At 36.5% G+C, this 21,724-nt stretch overlaps 1 protein-coding gene across 1 annotated transcript in view; it reads left to right on the forward strand.

Moving 5' to 3' along the window:
• The window catches only part of SNRNP48 (small nuclear ribonucleoprotein U11/U12 subunit 48), a 32,703-nt gene continuing 10,979 nt past the window's right edge, over nt 1-21,724 (forward strand). Inside the window, exons 1-6 of the mRNA XM_028512859.2 lie at nt 1-206; nt 2,356-2,469; nt 2,751-2,811; nt 3,589-3,663; nt 10,001-10,189; nt 10,630-10,751. Coding sequence (XP_028368660.1) covers nt 51-206; nt 2,356-2,469; nt 2,751-2,811; nt 3,589-3,663; nt 10,001-10,189; nt 10,630-10,751 — 717 coding nt within the window. The 5' untranslated portion in view covers nt 1-50. The remainder of the gene's footprint in view (nt 207-2,355; nt 2,470-2,750; nt 2,812-3,588; nt 3,664-10,000; nt 10,190-10,629; nt 10,752-21,724) is intronic.

A 21,724-nucleotide genomic window follows, 5' to 3' on the forward strand; every position in this document is an offset into this window, starting at 1 on the left:
GCGGGCCTCCGACAGTTCGGCAGCTTCTTCCTGGCGGGTGGGGTGCCGCCATGGAGGGCGATCCTCCACCGGTGGAGGAACGGCGGCGGCTGCAGGAGGAGCTGTCCGAGTTCGTGGAGAGCTGCTGTCGGAGGCTGGAGGAGGTGACCGCGTCCCTGGGCTGGAGTCTGGATCGGATGGATCCCGGGAAGGAGGTCGCGGCAGAGGTAAGCAGTGCGGTGTCCCTTTGGGAGCCCTGGGCCTGCGGTCTTCTCTGGTGGTGGAGGAATCCACGCTGGGGCCGCGAAGGGAAGGGCGTGGGAGCCCTCGCCCGTGTGCAGAGCCGCGTTGGGCTCCTGGGACGGGCTGGGAACGCCTCTGACTCCCCGGCCGGGCCGGGGGCTGGGCGCTTGAGGGCCCCCGGAGCGTTCCTCACCCACCTCCTGTGCGGCGTACCTACCGGGGAACTTCGGGTTTAAAGAAAAGGTGAAAATGCTCTGGGTAAGGAGGGAATAGCAGGTCTGGTATTTATGTAGAAAATACCTGAATGGGCCTCAAAATGCTTGTAGCAGAGGTGTTGGCGGTTTGCTTTGTCATCCGTCACGTGGATTCCGCAGTTGCACCAGATTCCGTGTCTGGAGAGCTTGGGAGTTCAGTTCGCCTTTCTCTGCATTAAAATTGTGCGCTTCTGACTGGGACACTGCTGATTCTAGAATTATTAAAGAATATTACTAATAGATGGTGACTAGGAAGTCTTCTGGACATTATAATTGTTTTGAAAAAATGTAGGGAAGCGTATTAGAGTGACAAATTCTGATTTTTTTTTAAGGTGTGGGAGGAAGGAAAGTGTTCCAATGTGGGGTAATTCATGATGTCTAAGTTCTGAGTTTACCATGCTGGAATAATTTCTTTCAGATTTAAATTACATAACTAATTGCCAAGAGGCATTGTTAAGTATATTTGATTCATATTGGGTTGGCCAGAAAGTCTGTTTAGTTTCTATAAAATAAAAGACACATTTTCAATAACTTTATTGATTTGGGTATTTTGAGTATGTCAGCTATCTCCTGCATGGTATAATGATGATCATTCTCAATTAATGTCTCGATTGTATCACTGTCAACTTAAGCTGGTCTATCTGACCGTGGAGCATTCATTGTTCAGCAAGAAACGAGGAAACTTGGCAAATCACTTTTGACATGTTCTATTAGTCATAGCACCTTCTCCACACACTGCATAAATCTTTTTTCTTTTTTTGCATTTCAGTTGCGTTTTTACCTTTCTTGAAATAATAAAGCACAATACTGAAAATGTTGTGTATTTTCTTCCATCTTCAATATTAAAATGGTTACACAAAAATTCACCAATTTGATAAGCTTTTTAAAAAATTGCACCCTGACATGACAGCTGTCACAATCAATCTTAACAAAATTGTTTCAAATGAAGTTAAAGACAACTAAGCACTATTAGAGCCATTGTGCAGAAAAAATGTAACAAACTTTTTGGCCAACCCAATAGATTTTTTGGCAGTTATCACTATATAGTGAAAATTGAAGCTGTAAGTCTTCCATTAAGTATATATCAAGTGGCAGAAGGCTACTGGTTAGATCTACATGAAACACCAACATTTAAAGGGGGTCAGATGGTGGTATATACACACAATGGAATATTATTCAGCAATAAAAGAGAAGGAAATCCTGTCATTTGCGACAACATGGATGGACCTTGAGGAAATTATGCTAAGTGAAATGAGTCAGAGAGAGACAAATGCCATACGATTTCACTTATGTGGAATCTTAAAAAAAACAAAACAAATTAATAAGACAAAACAGAAACAGACTCAGAGAGAATAAGCTGATAGCTGCCATAAATTAAAAAAAAAAAGAAAATATATGTGTAACCCAGGTATATATGGTCCCTCTGGAAAAAAATAGTAAAGAGGAATAGGTTGAACAAGGAAAACCTTTTTAAAGGTGACCAGGTAGAAGGAACCAGAGAGTATCAGGATGACAGAAATAGACAATTGGATTGTAAGCATTCACATGTAAGGACTATGACATGTGCTTTGACTATAATAGTAAGAAGGTTGTTAGTGACCTGCTGACTGGTAGATGAGGTTGTTGAGGCAGTGAATGTGAACAAATCTTTCAAAGCTGGGCTTTGACAGGGTAAAGAGAGAGGGCAGGGTCTATAAGGGGAAGATTTAAAAAAATTTTAATATGCACATATGCTCAACCTGGGTATTGGGAGAAGTTTGCAGAAGAGGACATAACTGGATAGTACCACTTAATTAAGTAGTAAACATTTAATAGTATAATTATTTAAATCTTTAAATATTATGTATCTTTTTTCTTTGATTCTATTTGGTTTTTATAGGAGGAAGTTGTGATATGCCCTTATGATTCCAATCATCACATGCCTAAATCATCTTTAGCAAAGCACATGGTATCGTGTAGGTTGAGGAAACTGGGCTACACGAGAGAAGAAGAGGTACTGTATATTTATTATGTATATGTCATGTAATCCATGCATTCATAAATTCACAATATATAGAAGCTATAGTGTGAAGTTTTCTCACACTATATTTCTCACACTATATGTTAAAAATAATAGTCATTTGTGGGGTAGAATGGTACTAGCCTAATTTTGCAAATTATTGCAAGAGCTATTTAATTGATACTAATTTACTGCTGATTTATGTCAAATCTTAAAATAAGTTAATCATCTGATCCTTGAGAACACTAAGTTTTGTTTTACTTTTTACTGTTTAGGATGAAATGTATAATTCTGAATTTTTTTATGAGAATGTAAAGATACCATCAATCACTTTGAGTAAGTATTAATAGATTATAATTTTAAAATACCTTACTATATATCTGTATTGATAATTCATTTTGAGTTATCAAAAGAATAGACTTTATGATTAAGTACACTTTATACCTCAAGAGAATGTAGGACTAATTAATGTGTGGTGAAACTAGTTTTTGTAATCTGAAATTTAGAGACCAGGCTTATATTAATAGTTAGTGAAAACCTGGCAAAGCTTTGTGCAGTGGGACAGACACATTTCTTCACCATTATAACAAAAATCTGGCCATACAACAGTTTGAAGATAGGACTGAAGATGGAAATGTGTTCCAATAGGTTGAAATCTTGGGCTCTAAAATCAGAAGGGCCTGATTCAACTCTTGGTTTTGTCACTAACAGATGTGAGGCTTTCAGCAAGGTTTATTAACCTGTTTGTTGCCTAAATTTCTTTATAAAATTTAGAGAGGGGGTGATGTAATAGCACTTTTGTGAGTATTAAATATGATATATGTAATAGTCTTAGAATAACACCTACCTGGGATTCAAGAAATGTTAGGTATTATTGGTTTTGAAAATTTGTAGCTGCTACTGCTTTGTGCCTGATTATAATGTTTTCTGAACCACCTGAACTCTGGTTACTTACTGGGATGTAGACAGATCTGAAAGAATTCTGTATGCAGTGATTTGAGTATTTTCTCTCTTAAAATTCTCAAAGATTTCTTTATCTAAATTAGGTTGGAAACCAATTGGTAATTTTGTGGACACTGATGATTCATATTGTGTTTATGGATTTTTTGACAGATAAGGACTCACAATTCCAGATAATTAAACAAGCTAGAACTGCAGTTGGAAAAGATGGTGATTCTTATAATCAAAGTAAGTGGCATCATAGTTTGAGCTAATTAATGAGGCAAACTAGTTTTCTCCCACAAGCACATTAGTAATTTTTAAGAAAAATCTTGTGAAAACAATTACATGGAAAAGGTTAAGTTTTACATTTAATATTAGACTATTATGCTTGGTGTCACCTTCATTTGTTAGATATTTTCTGCTCAAATGCATGAATTTCACTAGAACACCATCTTTAGCTAGGGCTTCATGCTTTGGAATTACCTGATAGGTGAGATTGCCTTGTAGATAATTTTTAAACTTACAATTATTTAGTAAATAAATCCTAGTTAGTGAGACTGGTTCACCCTGGGATTTCCTCTCTCTTTTGAGAATTAGCCCATTGTTAAATGTAAGAATATTGAAATGCAGTATAAAAGGAAAACTTAGGCTAAAAGATATTAGTCTCCACAGCTGTCCCTAAGAATAAAGCACAAATACAAAGCGTTACATACAGTTTCAGAGGGTGTGTGGATCCATTCATGCCCAGCCTTGGAGTTGGGTTAAGAGTTTCTGCCTGGGACTTACTTAGCAGAGACTAGGTTAGAATTTTTAAGTGTGAGCTTTTAGGAAATTGAAAGAAAACTGGAACCATTGAAAACATAGAGGTAAACGAGTAAATAGAGCTAATAGATGTTTTAACCTGGATATAAAATCCAACCTAAACACGACTGGCTCCTTTTATAAGGATTTGAGTATTCTTTTGAACCTTCTGAAGGTAGCTTTCCCTGGACATCTTACCTTTTTTCCCCCTCACTCTTCTTTCTAGCTGAATTATATTCACCAGCCCATTGTTACAATTTGTTTTCTCCCTTGTTGAAAGTCAGGGTCTTAACCCATTTTTCTAAGCCAGTATCTGGGCTTGATTTCTCCCTAAATTGCACTGTGGCTTTGGAAAGAGGAAATCTCATACCCTTAGTCTACCTTACCTTGGTTTCTCACAATAGCCAGATGCACATTTCCTGTTTTGAAGCTCCCGTTTTTATGTACTTATTGTGCTAAATTCCACATTTTTCTCTCTGAGAGTAACATTTGACTTTCGTTTTATTTGAAAAGAGAAGAAGCTGTGATCAGTCAAGCCTTTTTTGGGCCCCTATTATTGGTTCTACTCATTGCTGTTGCTCAGTTAATCAACCAATTAAAATATAGAGGATTTTTTTTGTGTGTGTTTTTGAATGGATTCATTGTCATAGGACTTTTTTTGGCCTTACCTAGTTAGATAGATATACTGAGTTTATATGAGAGCTTAAAAAGAGCTCAGAGATCATCTAATCCAGTGTTTGCTTTTAGAGATATGTAAATAAACCCCATAGAGAAGATCAGGTTCTGGTGTATTTGTTCTAAAGGTCCTCAGTACTTTATATTTTAAAAGAGTTTTTTTCAAAGCTCTGTTGCATGTTTTATTACTTCTTCACAACAAACTTGTGATAGGTTGGAGGAGTATTTTCCCCTCCATAGTAGGTGAAGCAGTAGAGGGACGCCTAAGGGAATGAACACTCGTGCTAGATAATAGGAAAGCTGGATCAAGAGCCAAGTTCTAAATTTTGGCACAAACCTTGTATTGAGTTATGCTGCATTCTGTTAGAGACTCTACATTCAGTGATATTTGTGGAGTCTAGATTTACTCAAATGTATTCATTATTTATGTCATGATTAAGTAGAAGAATATCATAAACTTCAAATCTGTACATAGTATTTCTGTTAGTACTGCTCATTGTTTATTCTCCTTTGGGTAAGCCTGTTTTAAAGAAATAAAGTAGCTGCTTGGTCTTGTACAAAGGACAACTTTTCTAAGGTTTTGCTTCCTTATCTGTAATATAAAACTATCTCTGGTGTTATTTAGAGCAATACAGATAACGAATGCTAAACTAGCCTTGACTAATCATTGGTAACTGTTTTTGTCTAAGTAGTTTAATTTCTAAGCAAATTAATGTATTGAAAGCGATATTAAGATAGTGAAATGGGTGAGAATTTATATATATATGAGTACTTCTCTAGAACATTTTCTAATATTCTGAGTTTTTTATTTATATAACTGAGTAATAAGGCAGATTTGGACATTGTGTTTAGTTCTTTACAAAACCAAAGAATTACTTTGAATCCATACCTTCAATATATAATTAAGAGGAACTTTGATTTGATTTTGAGTTTTTGGCACTAGCTTAAATTAAGATTTAATTGTTAAGAATTAACTATTTTTATATGATCTATAACCCTCTTTTTAAAACCTTTTTTCATCTTATGTACAGTTCTGCAGTTTCTCAACAGAGATTTTTTTTTGTGGCTTACTTATGTCTTAGACATTTTACCATAATACAAAAGTGATATATTTACTTTGAAGGAGGATGACTAACATGAACAATTTTACATTTTCCCATATAATTAATATTTTGTTTGTTATTCACTAAGTTATAAGTTTTTTGTATATTTGTTTTCATTTCATTGATTTTATTAAGTCTCAGTTTGTTAATCGTTGTGAAAGCTTAAATAACCATTAGATCTACGTATTTTTGAATATAGTTACTTTGGTTGATTTTATAACTAAAATATTAATTTTAATTATAAACAATTATTTTATATTTAGTGGTTTATCATGTTCCTTCAGTATTAAAGATTCAAGTTGCCGTACCTTAGTTTCATGACCTATACAATTGACCCTCGAACAAAATGAGTTTGAACTGCACAGGCCCATTAATAAATACATGGATTGTTTTCAATAAATACAGTTGGCCCTCTGAATCCATGAGTTTCACATCCACAGGTTTGGTATCCAAGGAGGATGCCAAACCAGTAATTTTGATCCACAGTTGGCAATCCAGGGATGTGAAGGGTGGACTGTCTGCATTGTTCTACGCCAATTTATATAGGGCTCTTGAGTGTCCACAGATTTTGGTATACATGGAGTTTCCTGGCATCAGACCTCCTTGGATACTGAGGGCCGAATGTAGTTAAATTTTTGGGGAGTCAAGTTATACAAGGATTTTGACTGCATGGGGAAAAGCAGGGTTGGTGCCCCTGACTACTGCTTTGTTCAAGGGTCACCTGTACTTGAGTCATGGCCATGACTTAAAGATCAGGTACTATGGCTACATAACCCTAAAAAGACAGGATTATAGTGGTTCTAGAGCTAATCTGTTCCTACCACTTGTGAGATTTTGACAAGTCATTTTGCTTCTGTGGGCTATACTTTCTTTTATCTCTAATGTTAAGAAATTGACTCCATATGAATTCTTCCTGAAATTCTAAATCTATATTGAAAACAATACCTCTTGTTAATATTTAATATTGTATTTCATATGTTTAAGATGCCCTATGATGGCGAAAGTGACTAACAAGCAAGAATTGAGAAGTAGAGTTATTAGAAAGTTTCAGTTTGGGGTGACAAAATGTTCTGGAGATGGATAGAGGTGATGGTTGCACAACAATGTGCAGGTACCAGTGCCAATGACCTGTACACATGAAAATGGTTAAAATGGTACATTTTCTGTTATGTGTATTTTACCACAATTTTTTTTTGAAAACTGCTGTCCAAAAAAAGTAGGTAGAAGGTCACAGAATTTGTATGATTACAGCACATTGAGATGTACCCCTAAATCATAGAAACTTGTGTTTGAAAATTGGCACTTTATGGAAATGTAAGCTTATTTAATTGTGTTTACCCATTTTTTTGGTCAGAAATATCTGTGCTCTGAACGATTCAAATGCAGTTTGTTGTTTAACTTTTCCTGTACTTTTTCTTTTTCAGTAATTGGGGTGAGTATAAAGAGGAATTAGGAACCTGAATGTACTCCTTATTTAAAGATATGCAGTATCCTTTTTGCAAATGATATCCTTTTAAAAGTTTCATTCAAATTTCTAAACTTTAATTCACTGTCAAAATATTACAGTCTTGATTTGGAATTTTAGTTGAATTTTAAGGAATTTAAGTATCAATCTTCACCATACAGAAATTTAAGATGAATAGTGACAACTCCAGTATATTTCAAGGAGGAAATTATATTTCTTTGTTTGAAAATAATAGTGGAGCTTGTTTATAATACAGTCATGCACTGCATAATGACATTTTGGTGTACAACTAACTGCATATAAGACGGTGGTCTATAAGATTATAATGGATTTTAAGTTAAGGTTTGTTTGCGATGTTTGTCCAAAGAAAAGGCTGGACCCGACCAGGATGTTGAATTTACTGCTAGCTCTGGATGGTTTAAATAGACAGGGAAGTTCAGTATGTTGTCTACCTGACCTGCACCCTGCCCCTGGCTGGGGTCTGCAGTTATTGAAGGAGTGAGGAGAGCCCAGGAGCTCCCTGGTCCCCCTCATACTCATTCCTGCAACACACTCCAACACATAAACTCAGCTCCCTTTGTTCCCTTTCTCTTTTATCTCTCTCTCTTCCTAGTCCCATTTCAACCCCCCTCCCGCCCCTGTCTCTTTCTCTTTCTCTTCCCTCCTCTCTCGTCCCCCTTTTATTCTCATCTCAAGATTTGTCTGTGTCTCTTTAGGTCTCTACTTCTGCTATCCCTTTCTCTCCCCTTCTCTTTCTTCTATTTCTCCCTTTTCTGCCATCCTCCTGGTGTCTACTTTCTCTCCCTTGGTGCCTCCCTCCACAGCCCACCCCCTGCCTCCCCAAGCCACACATATACTTTATCTTTTATACAGTATTTTCACTCTACCTTTTTTAGGTTCAGCTATGTTTAGATATACAAATACCATTGAGTTATAATTGCCTGCAGTATTCAGCACAATAATAACATGCTGTACAGACCTATAGCCTAGGAGCAATAGGATATATCACATAGGCCTAGTAGGCTATACCTTCTAGGTTTGTGTAAGTACACTCTTATAATAGTCTTACAATGATGAAATTGCCTAATGAGGCATTTCTCAGAACCTGTCCCCATCATTAAGTGGCGCATGACTGTACATCAGTGTTTTCTAATCTTTTCTCATTTTTCTCCCAAACTTATAACTTGTATTCAAAGGGTTAGGTTTATTAAAGCTAACTTATTTTTATATAATGAAATGAAATGTTTTAATATATGGATGCACAAAAGGGCTTTTTCTAGTAGACGTAGCATGAAATTGATTGACTTGGAAGGGAATCCCTCTTCCCCAAATTAAAAATCCTTTGACAAGTACAAATGTCCTTGTGTTGTTATCTTTATAGCTGTTAAACCACAGACTCAGATTCAGTGAAGCTATCCTCTTAATTTGTAGACAAATGTAAAGTAATCTTTTGTGTGTGTGTTGTAATGCTTAGTTCATAGTATGCTTTTATTTGATTTTTTTTCTTGTATCTTAGGAAGCCAACGAGGTTAAACTTTACCAAATATAAATATCTGGGAAGAGCTACTGATATTACGTTGTTCTATGAGCCAGTTATTACTGTAGGGTAACCTAGCAAATATTAAAAGGATTTATTTGGTAGCTCATGTTCTTTGCATTAGTGAATACCAAGTTCTGGGACTATCATTTTAAATTGCTTTATTTACAGTTACAATAATTTTTTTATTTCTTTGAGAAAATTTGAATCTCAAAAATTTTCTTCAATGTTTAATACATCATATCAAGGTATTGTATATACTTTTTTCCATTAATGAGCAGATTTTAGAAAGTTCTGTAACTTTGTGGGGCACTGCTGTTAACTTTTTCAGTTAACTTATTAGTTAAGCCAATATGCTTCTTTGGAAAATCAAACCAAGTTTACTCTCAATTTAATCTGTCTTTCTCTGGTCTGAGGAGGTGTGGGATTTCTGTTACCTAACTGGTTTTTTGGTCCCTAGCTCGGAGTCATTGCCCAAATGGGATATATTTTGAATATGGAACAGCTAGCTTGATGTCTCATGTAAAAATGTTTTTAAATATATTTTTCATATTTCCATAATTTAGTTTCAAAGGAACTATAAAGTTTGTTACCTATTAATATTTTCCCCCCAGCTTTTATGGGAAAAAAACATATAAGTAGAAATGAAGTTAATATGTACTTTTATAATATGGCCAGCCTTTTAAAAATTGTTACCCAAAAAGTTTCCTTGTGAGCACATTGTTTTACAGTAATTACTGCCTGCCTTCATGAGATCTGTCTTAACTTTGTTGGGGAGAATAGCACACATCTACAATATCCTCTATGTGGATATAGCATTCAGGATAGAGTCATTGTTTTTCATTTATCACACAGATTGATATTTTGTAATTTAAGGATTACTGTGAAAAAAAATCGTGTTAACACTGCATTATTATAGTGCATGTTTAAAGATTAGTAGTAGATTTTAAGTCTACATTGCTTCATGTATTGTTTATTCTTGTGGTTTTATTTTTACTTTAGGGATTTATTCTTCATTACCTGTTGAAGTTCCTCTGAATCACAAACGATTTGTTTGTGATCTGACCCAAGCTGATCGTCTTGCCCTCTATGATTTTGTAATTGAGGAGACAAAGAAGCAGCGCTCTGATTCTCAAATTATCGAAAATGACAGTGATCTCTTTGTAGACTTGGCTGCAAAAGTCAATCAAGGTTTGAGATGAATATCATGGTTTTATATTTCTTAACTGTCACTCCATTTTTTCAGTATTATTAAGATGATTTTTTCAGGCTACTTTGAGTATGAATAGGATGGTTTTGTATTGTTTGATATTTACATGAAAAAATGTTTATTCAGTACATGAAATTTTGCTCTGATTTTTACATTAAGCATAGCTTCCTCCTGTAAGAAGCTTACATACAACTGTGCTGTTGCTTTCTTTAATCTATGTACATAAACGTTCTTGTGTTTAATGGCTACAGAAAAGGAATGGTGTAAAACTTAGCTCACTTACATCATGTGCAATTTTTAGAATACTTTGGTGACCTACATTGAAATATGTTGAAATGTGATTGTGGTGTTCCTTCCTGATAATTTATAACAATTTAAAAGTTTCTAAGGATATAATTACTTTATTTTATTCTTTTATTAGATAATAGTCGAAAAAGTCCAAAATCTTACCTTGAAATTCTGGCAGAAGTGAGGGATTATAAAAGAAGGCGCCAGTCCTATAGAGCCAAGAATGTTCACATAACCAAGAAGTCGTATACTGAGGTAAGCTTTACACAGCCTTGTAGAGTTTTGTTGAGAGCAGACATTTCCCTTAGGTAGTTTTCTGAGACTGTTCTAAGGATTCCCACAGTTCCTTAGACATTTTCTGGAAAAAAAAAATGTCTTCAAGCTGGCCACACCTGCTTTGCATTTGTTCCATCACTTTCAGACCTACCCTCTATCAAAGGCTTTTTAGGGTATAAAAATCTTATATAAATACCTACTTTTGAGAAAGTGGTAGGAGGATTTTGACTTTCAACAGACCTGGGCTTAAGTTTTGATTCTGCTGTTTGTCATTGGTTGTTTGACTTGGGCAAGCTATTTGAGCATTTTAAAAATTATTTTTTAGGCCTAAGTAGTGTGGCTTACTTGGTTGGAGCATTGTCCTGTGAACCAAAATGTTGCAGGTTCGATTCATGGTCAGAGCATGCCTGGATCATGGGTCCAGTCCCTAGTCAGGGTGCGTACAAGATGCAACTGATTGATGTTTCTCTCCCACATCCATATTTCTCTCCCACTCTTTCTCCCTCCTTTCCCCTCTCTCTAAAATCAATAACATGTCCTCAGGTGAGGACTAGAAAGTAAAAAAAGAATTGTTTTTTCATCACAATAATTGATTGAAATTATACATGTGGATAAAAATAGCACAATAAATAGCTATTTTTTCCTTTTTAAAATATATTTTATTGATTATACTAGTACAATTGTCCCATTTTTTCCCCTTTATTCCCTTTCATTTTGTACATCCCCCTCCCACCAGCATTTCCCCAACCTTAGTTCATATCCTTGGGTTGTAGCGTACATATAAGTTATTTGGCTTCTACATTTCCTACATTATTCTTAACCTCCCTCTGTCTATTTTGTACCTACCATTTATGCTTCTTATTCCCTGTACCTTTTCCTCCTATCTCTCCCCTCCCCCTCACTGATGATAACCCTACATGTGATCTCCATTTCTGTGATTTTGTTCCCATTCTAGTTGTTTGCTTAGTTTGTTTCTGTTTTTGTTTTTTTAGGTTCAGTTGTTGATAGTTGTGAGTTTGTCATCATTTTACTGTTCGTAGTTTTGATCTTCTTTTTCTTAGGTACGTCCTTTTAACACTTCATATAATAAGGGCTTGGTGATGATGAACTCCTTTAACTTGACCTTATCTAAGAAGCACTTTATCTGCCCTTCCATTCTAAATGAGAGCTTTGCTGGATAGTGCAATCTTGGATATAGGTCCTTGCCTTTCATGACTTCAAATACTTCCTTCCAGCCCCTTCTTGCCTGTAAGGTCTCTTTTGAGAAATCAGCTGACAGTCTGCTGGGAACTCCTTTGTAGGTTACTGTCTCCTTTTCTCTTGCTGCACTTAAGATTCTCTCCTCATCTTTAATCTTGGCTAATGTAATTATGATGTGCCTTGGTGTGTGCTTCCTTGGGTCCAACTTCTTTGGGATCCTCTGAGCTTCCTGGATTTCCTGGAAGGCTATTTCCTTTGCCAGATTAGGGAAGTTCTCCTTCATTATTTGTTCAAATAAGTTTTCAATTTCTTGCTCTTCCTGTTCTCCTTCTGGCACCCCTATGATTTGGATGTTGTAATGTTTAAAGATGTCTTGGAGGTTCCTAAGCCTCTCCTCAATTTTTTGAAATCTTTCTTCATTCTATTATAGTTGAATGTTTATTTCTTCCTTCTGGTCCAAATCATTGATTTCGGTCCCAGTTTCCTTCCCTTCACTGTTGGTTTTCTGTATATTATTCTTTATTTCATTTTTCATATCCTTCACTTCTTCCTCTGTTTTGGGACCATACTCAACCATTTCTGTGAGCACCCTGATTACCAGTGTTTTGAACTGTGCATCTGATATTTTGACTATCGCTTCATCACTTAGTTCTGTTTTTGGAACCTTGATCTGTTCTTTCATTTGGGCCATATTTTTTTGTCTTGATAGGGCCTATTACATTGTAAGGGGTATTCACCAGGGTAGGGCAATGCTGATTGCCCTGGGCAGGGCAGGGCATTGCCAGGGCAGGGCAACTCTGATCGCTGTGTTGTGGTGCTGTATGGGGGGAGGGGTCAGAGAGAGAACAATGCCACTTGCTTGGCTCTCCACAGGCTTTCAGTCACTTCCTCCGCTAACCAGAAGCAAATTGGGCCCTCCTGGTGCTGATTCCCAAGTGAGAGGGTTTGTGTACATTCTAGGACCCTGTGGGTCTCTCCAAAGAACTCTCCTGTAAGGCTGGGAGTTTCTCCTGCCACTGCAACCTGTATAGGTTTTTCCAGGTAGAGGTTTTAAGGCCTTTTTTTCTGGCGCTGGAACCCTGGTCTGCACAGTCTTTCTTGCTTCCTGGTTTATCTGCACACAGCATGTGGGACTGCTGGGTCCGCCAGCCACCACCTCGCCTCCTCGGCCCTCCAGCTGCCACCTTATTGCATGTCCTCTTTGCCCCGGCTGCTCATCGCTTACCCTCCTACTGGTCTGGATGAATGTGTCTTCTTTAACTCCTTGGTTGTCAGACTTCCATACAGTTTGATTTTGTGGCAGTTCTTTTTGTTTTTAAAATATTTGTTGTCCTTCTTTTGGTTGTGTGAGAAGGCAAAGTCTATCTACCTATGCCTCCATCTTGGCTGGAAGTCCAATAAAAAGCTATTTTTTGGGGGGGCAGAAATTTTAGTGTGCTTTTATGTACTCTACTAAATAGGCTTAACAAGTGAATGTCTTGTTTTTAATTTATATAATTATATAGTGTATATTATAAAATTGTATAATTAATTACATTAATCTCTTGATATATATCTAGATTTACATTCAGATGTTATTTAGTGGATAGAGTTGAATTTTTTGGTACATGAATTACCTTGCCCAGACTCTAAATAATTTTCTCATTGAATTATTCCTACATTATTGTTCCTACATTATTTCTCATTCTCTCTAGGATTTAAAAGATTTTCCACAGTCTGGCCTCATGCTACCAAGCATTTTCTTTTGCTTTAGTCAAGCATGTCTCTTAGACTGTATCTGAGTACACAGCTTTATTCTCAACTACATGTCTTAATACATGTTCTTTTCTCATTTGAAATGTTCTTTGTTTTGCTATTTAAATCTTTTTTTCTATTTTGTAAGTTCCAGGTGCACACTTTATATTTTGACATCTGTAGACACTACAAGTGGTCACTGCCAAAAGTCTAGTTAGCATCATCACCACACAGTTGACCCCTTTCCACTTTTCACTTACCTCCCAACCTCCTTCCCCTCAGCAACCACCAATTGGTTCTCTGTAACAGTGAGTTTGTTCTTGTTTATTTGTTGTTGGTTTTTTAAAAAATATATTTTATTGATTATGCTATTACAGTTGTCCCATTCCCCCCTTCATTCCCCTCCACCCTCTCCCATCCACATTCCCCCCTTTAGTTCATGTCCATGTGTCATAAGTTCTTTTAGCTTCTACATTTCCCATACTATTCTTGCCCTCCCCCTGTCTATTTTCTACCTACCATCTATGTTATTTATTCTCTATACCTTTTCCCCTCTCTCCTCCTCCACTCTCCTGTTGCTCACCCTCCATGTGATCTCCATTTCTGTGGTCCTGTTCCTGTTCTAGTTGTTTGCTTACTTTTTGTTTTTGCTTTTGTTGTAGGTGTAGTTGTTAATAATTGTGAGTTTGCTGTCATTTTATTATACATGTTTTTTATCTTCTTTTTCTTAGATAAGTCCCTTTAACATTTCATAAAATTAGGGCCTGGTGATGATGAACTCCTTTAACTTGGCCTTATCTGGGAAGCACTTTATCTGCCCTTCCATTCTAAATGAAAGCTTTGCTGGATAGAGCAATCTTGGGTGTAGGTCCTTGCCTTTCATGACTTGGAATACTTCTTTCCAGCCCCTTCTTGCCTGCAAGGTCTCTTTTGAGAAATCAGCTGACAGTCTGCTGGGAACTCCTTTGTAGGTTACTGTCTCCTATCTCTTGCTGCCTCTAGGATTCTCTCCTTCATTTTTACCTTGGCTAATGTAATTATGATGTGCCTTGGTGTGTTCCTTCTTGGGTCCAACTTCTTTGGGACCCTCTGAGCTTCCTGGACTTCCTGGAAGGCTATTTCCTTTGCCAGATTGGGGAAGTTCTCCTTTATTATTTGTTCAGATAACTTTTCCACTTGTTGCTCTTCTTCTTCCCCTTCTGATATCCCTATAATTTGGATGTTGGAACGTTTAAAGATGTCCTGGAGGTTCCTAAGCGTCTCCTCATTTTTTTGAATTCTTGTTCCTTCCTTCTTTTCTGTTTGGTTGTTTCTTTCTTCCTCCTGGCCTACTCCATTGATTTGAGTCCCAGTTTTTTTCCCATTACTATTGGTTCCCTGTGCATTTTTCTTCATTTCACCTAGTGTAGCCTTCATTTTTTCATCTAATTTGTGACCAAATTCAACCAATTCTGTGAGCATCCTGATACCAGTGCTTTGAACTGTGCTTCTGATAGGTTGTCTATCTTTTGGTCACTTAGTTGTATTTAATGTGGAACTTTGATTTGTTCTTCTGTTTGGGCCATTTTTTTTTTTTGTCCTGCTGCGCTTGTTACATATGAGGGGCGGAGCCTTAGGTGTTCACCAGGGCTGGGCAACCCAGTTGCTGGGTTGTGACGCTGTATGTGGGGGCAGGGTCTAAGAGGGAACAATGGTGCTTGCTCTGCTGTCTGTAAAGCTTCAGTCCCTTCTGCTGCTTCCCCCAAGCAAACGGCCCTTCTGGTGCTGATTCCCATGTGGGTGGGCTTGTGTACATTCTAGGACCCCATGGGTCTCGAACGAGCTCTCCTGTGAAGCTGGGAGTCTCTCCCTGCCCCTCAACCCCCACAGGTGTTTTTAGTCAGTGCCCTGAGGCTCTATTTCCTGGTGCCAGGACCCTGGGTTGCACAGTATGTCTCACTCCCCAATTTCGCCTGCTTTATCTGCGTGGGAATGTGGGACCACCTGGTCCGCCAGCCGCCTTGCACACAGTGCCTTGCTTCACAATTGCCACCTTGCTGGGTCTGCCTGTTGCCACCCCAAGCTGGGGGTCTTTCAGCTGTGGCCTGTGTGCCTAGGGTCTACCTGCTACGGTCTTGTACACTCAGGATGCCTTATGCGCCCAGTGCCACCATTTTTTGTGCTGCGACCCCTCTCTGCCTGCCTGCCCAACTCTGCCCTTTCTACTGGTCTGGATGAATGTGTCTATTTTAATTTCTTGGCTGTCCGACTTCCATACAGTTCAATTTTCTGTCAGTTCTGGTTGTTATTTTGTTTCTAAATTATTGCTGTCCTTATTTTGGTTGTGTGAGGAGGCACAGTGTGTATATGTACACCTCCATCTTGGCTGGAGGTTGTTGATTTTTTAAAAGATTTCACTTATGAGTGAAACCATATGGTATTTGTCTTTCTCTTTCTGATATATTTCACTTACACCCTCAAGGTCCATTCATAGTATTGCCAATGGCAAGGTCTCATTTCTTTTTTATGGCTCAGTAGGATTCAGTGTATGTGACATCTTTCTTCATTTATCCATTCGTGGGCACTTGGTTGTTTCCAAATCTTGGCTGTGCTGCAATAAGCGTAGTGGTGCATATATTTTTTCAAATTAGTGTTTTTATATTCTTAGGACAAATATGTAGAAGTGAAGTAGCAGGGTAATATGATAGTTTTATCCTTAATCCTTTGAGGAATCCCCATGCTGTTGCCCATAGTGGCTACACCAATTTATAGCCTCACCAACAGCAGGATGAGGTTTAACCTTTTAATTCATATTCTATCTGACACTGGTTATTTCTTATGTTTTTGATAGTAGTCATTCTGATATCTATGATATCTCATTATGGTTCTGATTTGTATCTCCCTAATAATTAGTGATATTGAGCATGTTTTCCTGTGCCTATTGGCCATCTATATGTCTTTGGGAAAATGTTTGTTCACATCTTCTGTCCATTTTTTAATTGGGTAGTTTGTTTTTTGTTGTTGAGTGGTGTGAGTTTTTGGTATATTTTGTATATTAGCCTCTTATTAGATATATGATTTGCAAATATTTTCTACCATTCAGTAAATTGCCTTTTCTTTTTAATGTTGGTTTCCTTCATTGTGCAAAACTTTGTAGTTTTCTTTGTTTATATTTGCTTTTTCCCTTGTGTTTGGAGAGCCACAAAAACATTTCTAAGACCAATGTCAAGGAGATTACTGCCTATGTTTTCTAGGAATTTTATGGTTTCAGGTCTTACGTTCAAGTCTTTAATCCATTTAGAGTTAATTTTTGTGTATGGTGTAAAACAGTTGTCTAGGTTTATTATTTGCATATGGCTATACAGTTTTCCCAACACAATTTTTTAAATAGACTGTTCGTTCTTTATTCTATGTTCTTGGCTCTTTTGTTATAAATTAATTTGTGTGTGTGTGTATATATATATACACACACACACACACATATATACATATATATATGAGTTTATTTCTGGGCTCTCAATTCTCCATTGGTCCGTGTGTGTATGTGCCAATACCATATACTGTTTTGATTACTATAGTTTGTAATGTAGTTTGAAATCAGGGAGCATGATACCTCCAGGTTTGTTCTAATTTCACAAGATTGCTTCTGCTATTCAGGGTGTTTTGTGCTTCTTACAAATTTTAGAATTATTTGTACTGGATCTGTGAGATATGCCATTGGAATTTTGATAGGGATTCCATTGCATCTACAGATTGCTTTGGGTAGTATTGACATTTTAATGATATTGATTTTTCAAATCCATTTATTTGTGTCTTCAGTTTCTTTCATCAGTGTCTTTATATTTTCATTGTACAGGTCTTTCACCTTCTTGGTTAAATTTATTCCTAGGTATTTTATTCTTTTTGATGCAGTTGTAAATGGGATTGTTTTCTTAATTTATCTTTCCAATAGTTTGTTATCAATGTGTAGAAATGCCACATATTCTGTATGTTGATTTTGTATCCTGCAACTTTACTGAATTCAGTCATTAGTTATAACAGTTTTTTGGAGTCTTTAGGGTATTTTATATATAGTATTATGTCATCTGCAAGTACAATTTTAGTTCTTCCTTTCTGATTTGTATGCCTTTTATTTCTTTTTCTTGTCTAATTGCTGGGGCTAGGACTTTCTGTATACTATGTTGAATAAAAATGGTGAAACTGGGCATCCTTGTCCTATCTCAGAGCAAAAGTTTTCAGCTTATCACCATTGTATATATTTGCTATGTGTTTTTCATATATAACCTTTATTAGATTGAGATACTTTTCCTGTGTATTCACTTTGTTGAGGGTTTTTATCATAAGTGGATGTTGAAATTTGTCAAGTTCTCTTTCTGCATTTATTGAGATGATTATATGATTTTTATTCTTCATTTTGTTAATGTGCACATTGATTGATTTATGGATGTTGAACCATCCTTGCATACCATGAATAAGTCCCACTTTATTGTGATATGGGATCTGTATTATTGAATTCAGTTGGCTAATATTTTATTGAGGATTTTGTATCCATGTTCATCAAGGATGTTGACTTGTACTTTTCTTTTTTTGTGGTGTCCTTGTCTGGTTTCGGTGTAGATAATGCTAGCCTTGTAAAATGTTTTTGGAAGAGTTCCTTTCTTTTCTGTTTTTTAGAAGAGTTTGAGAAGGATAGTTATTAAATCTTGAACCTTTGGAAGAATTCATTAGTGAAACTATGTGGTCCTGGGCTTTTATTTGTTGGGAGGTTTTGGTTATTGTTTCAGTTTCTTTACTAATAATTGGTCGATTCAGGTTTTCTTCTTCTTTATGATTCAGTCTTGGAAGATTGTGTGTTTCTAGGAATTCACCCATTTCTTCTAGGTTGCCAATTTGTTGGTATATAATAGTTAATAGTAGGTCTACTATCCTTTGTGTTTCTGTGGTATCAATTGTAACAATTTCTCCTACATTTCGGATTTATTTGAACCTTTCTTTTTTTCTTGGTCAGTCTAGCTAAGGTTTTGTTCATTTTGTCCCTTTTTTCAGATAACCAATCTTAGTTTCTTTGATTTTTCTTTCTGTTTTAGGTTTTTTTTTTTTAGTCTCTATTTTATTTATTTTCTCTCTGATCCTTATTCCTTCCTTACTTCTACTAACTTTGGGCTCCTTTTTTTCTTTTCTAGTTTCTTTAGGTGTAAAGTTAGTTTATTTGACATTTTTCTTGTTTCTTGAGTTAGGCCTATATTATGAACTTCCCTCTTAGAACTGCTTTTGCTCTGTCCCTTAGATTTTGGTATGTCATATTTCTGTTTCCATTTGTCTCTAAGTGTTTTTTGGTTTCATCTTTGATTTTTTTGATGATACATTGGTTGTTTTTTAGCATGCTATTTAATATCCAGGTTTTTGTCGTTGTTCTTAAGTTATCTTCTTGTAATTCATTTATAAGTTTCATACCATTGTGATTAGAAATGATACTTGATATGATTTCAGTCTTGAATTTATGGAGGCTTTTTGTGGCCTAATTTGATTTATATTGGAGAATATGTGCACTTGAGAAGAATGTGTATTCTGCTGCTTTTGGATGGAATATTCTGAATATATGTGTTATGTCTATCTGGTCTAATGTGTCATTTATGGCTAATGTTTCCTCATTGATCTTTTGTCTAGGTAGATGAGCTATCCATTGCTCTAAATGGGGTATTAAAGTCCCCTACTATTATTGTATTGCTTTCAATTTCTCCCTTTAGGTCCATTAATGTTTGCTTTTATATTTCAGTGCTCCTATATCAGATGTGTATATATTTATCAGTGTTATATCCTTTTGCTGAATTGATTTCTTTATCATTAAATAGTGTTCTGCTTACTACAGTCTTTGTTTTAAAGTCTATTTTATCTGTGTATAACAACACCAGCTTTATGTTTGTTTCTGTTTGCATGAAATATTTTGTTCCATCCTTTCACATTCAGTCTGTGTCCTCACTTCTGAAGTGAATCTCTTTCACACTCTTGTTTCTTTTTTTAAGATTTTATTTATTTTTAGAGAGAGAGGGAGGGAAGGAGAAAGAGAGAGAGAAACATCAATGTGTGGTTGCCTCTCACACCACCCCCTACTGGGGACCTGGCCTGCAACCCAGGAATGTGCCTTGAACTGGCGACCCTTTGGTTCACAATTGGGTACTCAATCCACTGAGCCACACCAGACAGGGCCACTCTTGTGTCTTTTGATTGCTGAATTTAGTTCTTATATTTAAAGTAATTATTGATAAGTATGTATTTATTGCTACTTTGTTAATTGTTTTCTGGCTGATTTTATATTTCTTCTCTATTCCTTTCTGGCTTTCTTTAGTGTTTTGTTTAGGGTCCTTTCTCATTTTCTTTTGTGTGTTTTTGTTATGTTTTTTCTTTGTGGTTACCATGAGGATCACTTTGAATGTCCTATGTATATGGTAGTCTCTTTTAAGTTGATAGTGACTTAAGTTTGAACACATTCCAAAGCTTTACATTTCCTGCCCATGTTTTATATTTTTAATGGCACATTTTATATCTTTCTGTGTTTTCCTTAATTATTTTTAGTTAATTTTACTTTATCTTTTAACCTTGATATTTGCTTTATACATGATTGATCTGCTACCTTTACTGTATATTTACTTTTTCAAGTGATATTTTTACCTATGTATGTTTTCTTATCTATTAGTGCCTTTTTCACTTAGAAGAGTTTCTTTAACATTTCTTGTAAGGCTGGTTTAATGGTGATGAATTGTTTAAGCTTTTGCTCATCTGGAAAGCTCTTAATCTCTCCTTCAAATGTTACTTTTTACCTTGCTGGGTAGAAAATTCTTGGTTGGAAATTTTTTCCATCAAACACTTTGATTATGTCATGCCATACCCTTTGGCCTATAAGTTTCTGGTGAAAAAAATATGCGATAACCTTATAGAGTTTGCCTTATATGTAATAAGTTGTTTTTCTCTTGATGCTCTTAAGATTCTCTTCATCCTTTACTTTACTGTTTGAATTATAATGTGTTTTGATGTAGTTCTCTTTGGGTTCATCTTATTTGGAACTTTCTTGGCTTCCTGGATCTGGAGTCTGTTTCCTTTCCCAGATCAGGAAATTTTTTTCTAATTTTTCTTTAAAAAACCTTTTATTATAATTATAGTTTTTATTTCTCACCTGAGGATATATGTATTAATTTTTGAGAGATGAAGGGGGTGACAGAAAGAGAGGGAGAGAAAAAGAAACATCTATGTGAGAGAGAAACATTGATTGGTTGCCTTCTGTACGTGCCCCAACTGGGGACTGAACCTAAAACATGGGTATGTTCCCTGGCCGGGGAATCAAACCTGCAGTCTTTTGGTGCACGGGACGATGCTCTAACCAACTGAGCCACTCAGCCCAAGCCCTTCAAATAGCTTTTATGGCCCTTTCTTTCTTCTGCTTTTGGGACCCCCTATAATGTGAGTGTTATTCCACTTGATATTGTCCTAGAGATAACTTAAGATATCTTCACTTTTTAAAATTCTTTTTTCATTTTGCTGCTCCGAGTGCCTTTCATTGCTTTCTCTTCCTACTCACTGAGTTTTATTTCTATTTCATCCAATTTGATGTTTAACTCCTCTAGTGTATTTCCAGTCCAGCTCTAACTTTGTTTGGTACTCTTTTATGTTTTCTACCTCTTAAAGTTTTCACCATACTCATCCACAGTTCAGTGAGCAATTTTATGACTATTACTTTGAACTCTTTATCAGGTAGGCTACTTATCACTGTTTAATTAAATTTTTCTGGATTGTTTTGTTATTTGGTTGGAAACGTACTTGTTTCCTCATTTTGCCTGACTCTCTGTATTTGTCTACATATTAGACAAACCTCTCCCAGTCCTGAAGGGGAATGGCCTTGTGTCGGAGACGATCTCCTCTCCTCAAGCACAATCCAGATTGTGCTGTCCTCTCCAGAAGCACAGTCTCCTCTTTTCCCCAAAGCCAGGCACTCATCCTCAGCCAGGGTGCATCCTTTGTGTGGGTGTGCTTACCCTTGGCCTGTG

Source organism: Phyllostomus discolor, chromosome 5 (assembly GCF_004126475.2).
Source record: "Phyllostomus discolor isolate MPI-MPIP mPhyDis1 chromosome 5, mPhyDis1.pri.v3, whole genome shotgun sequence".
Lineage (NCBI taxonomy): Eukaryota > Metazoa > Chordata > Mammalia > Chiroptera > Phyllostomidae > Phyllostomus > Phyllostomus discolor.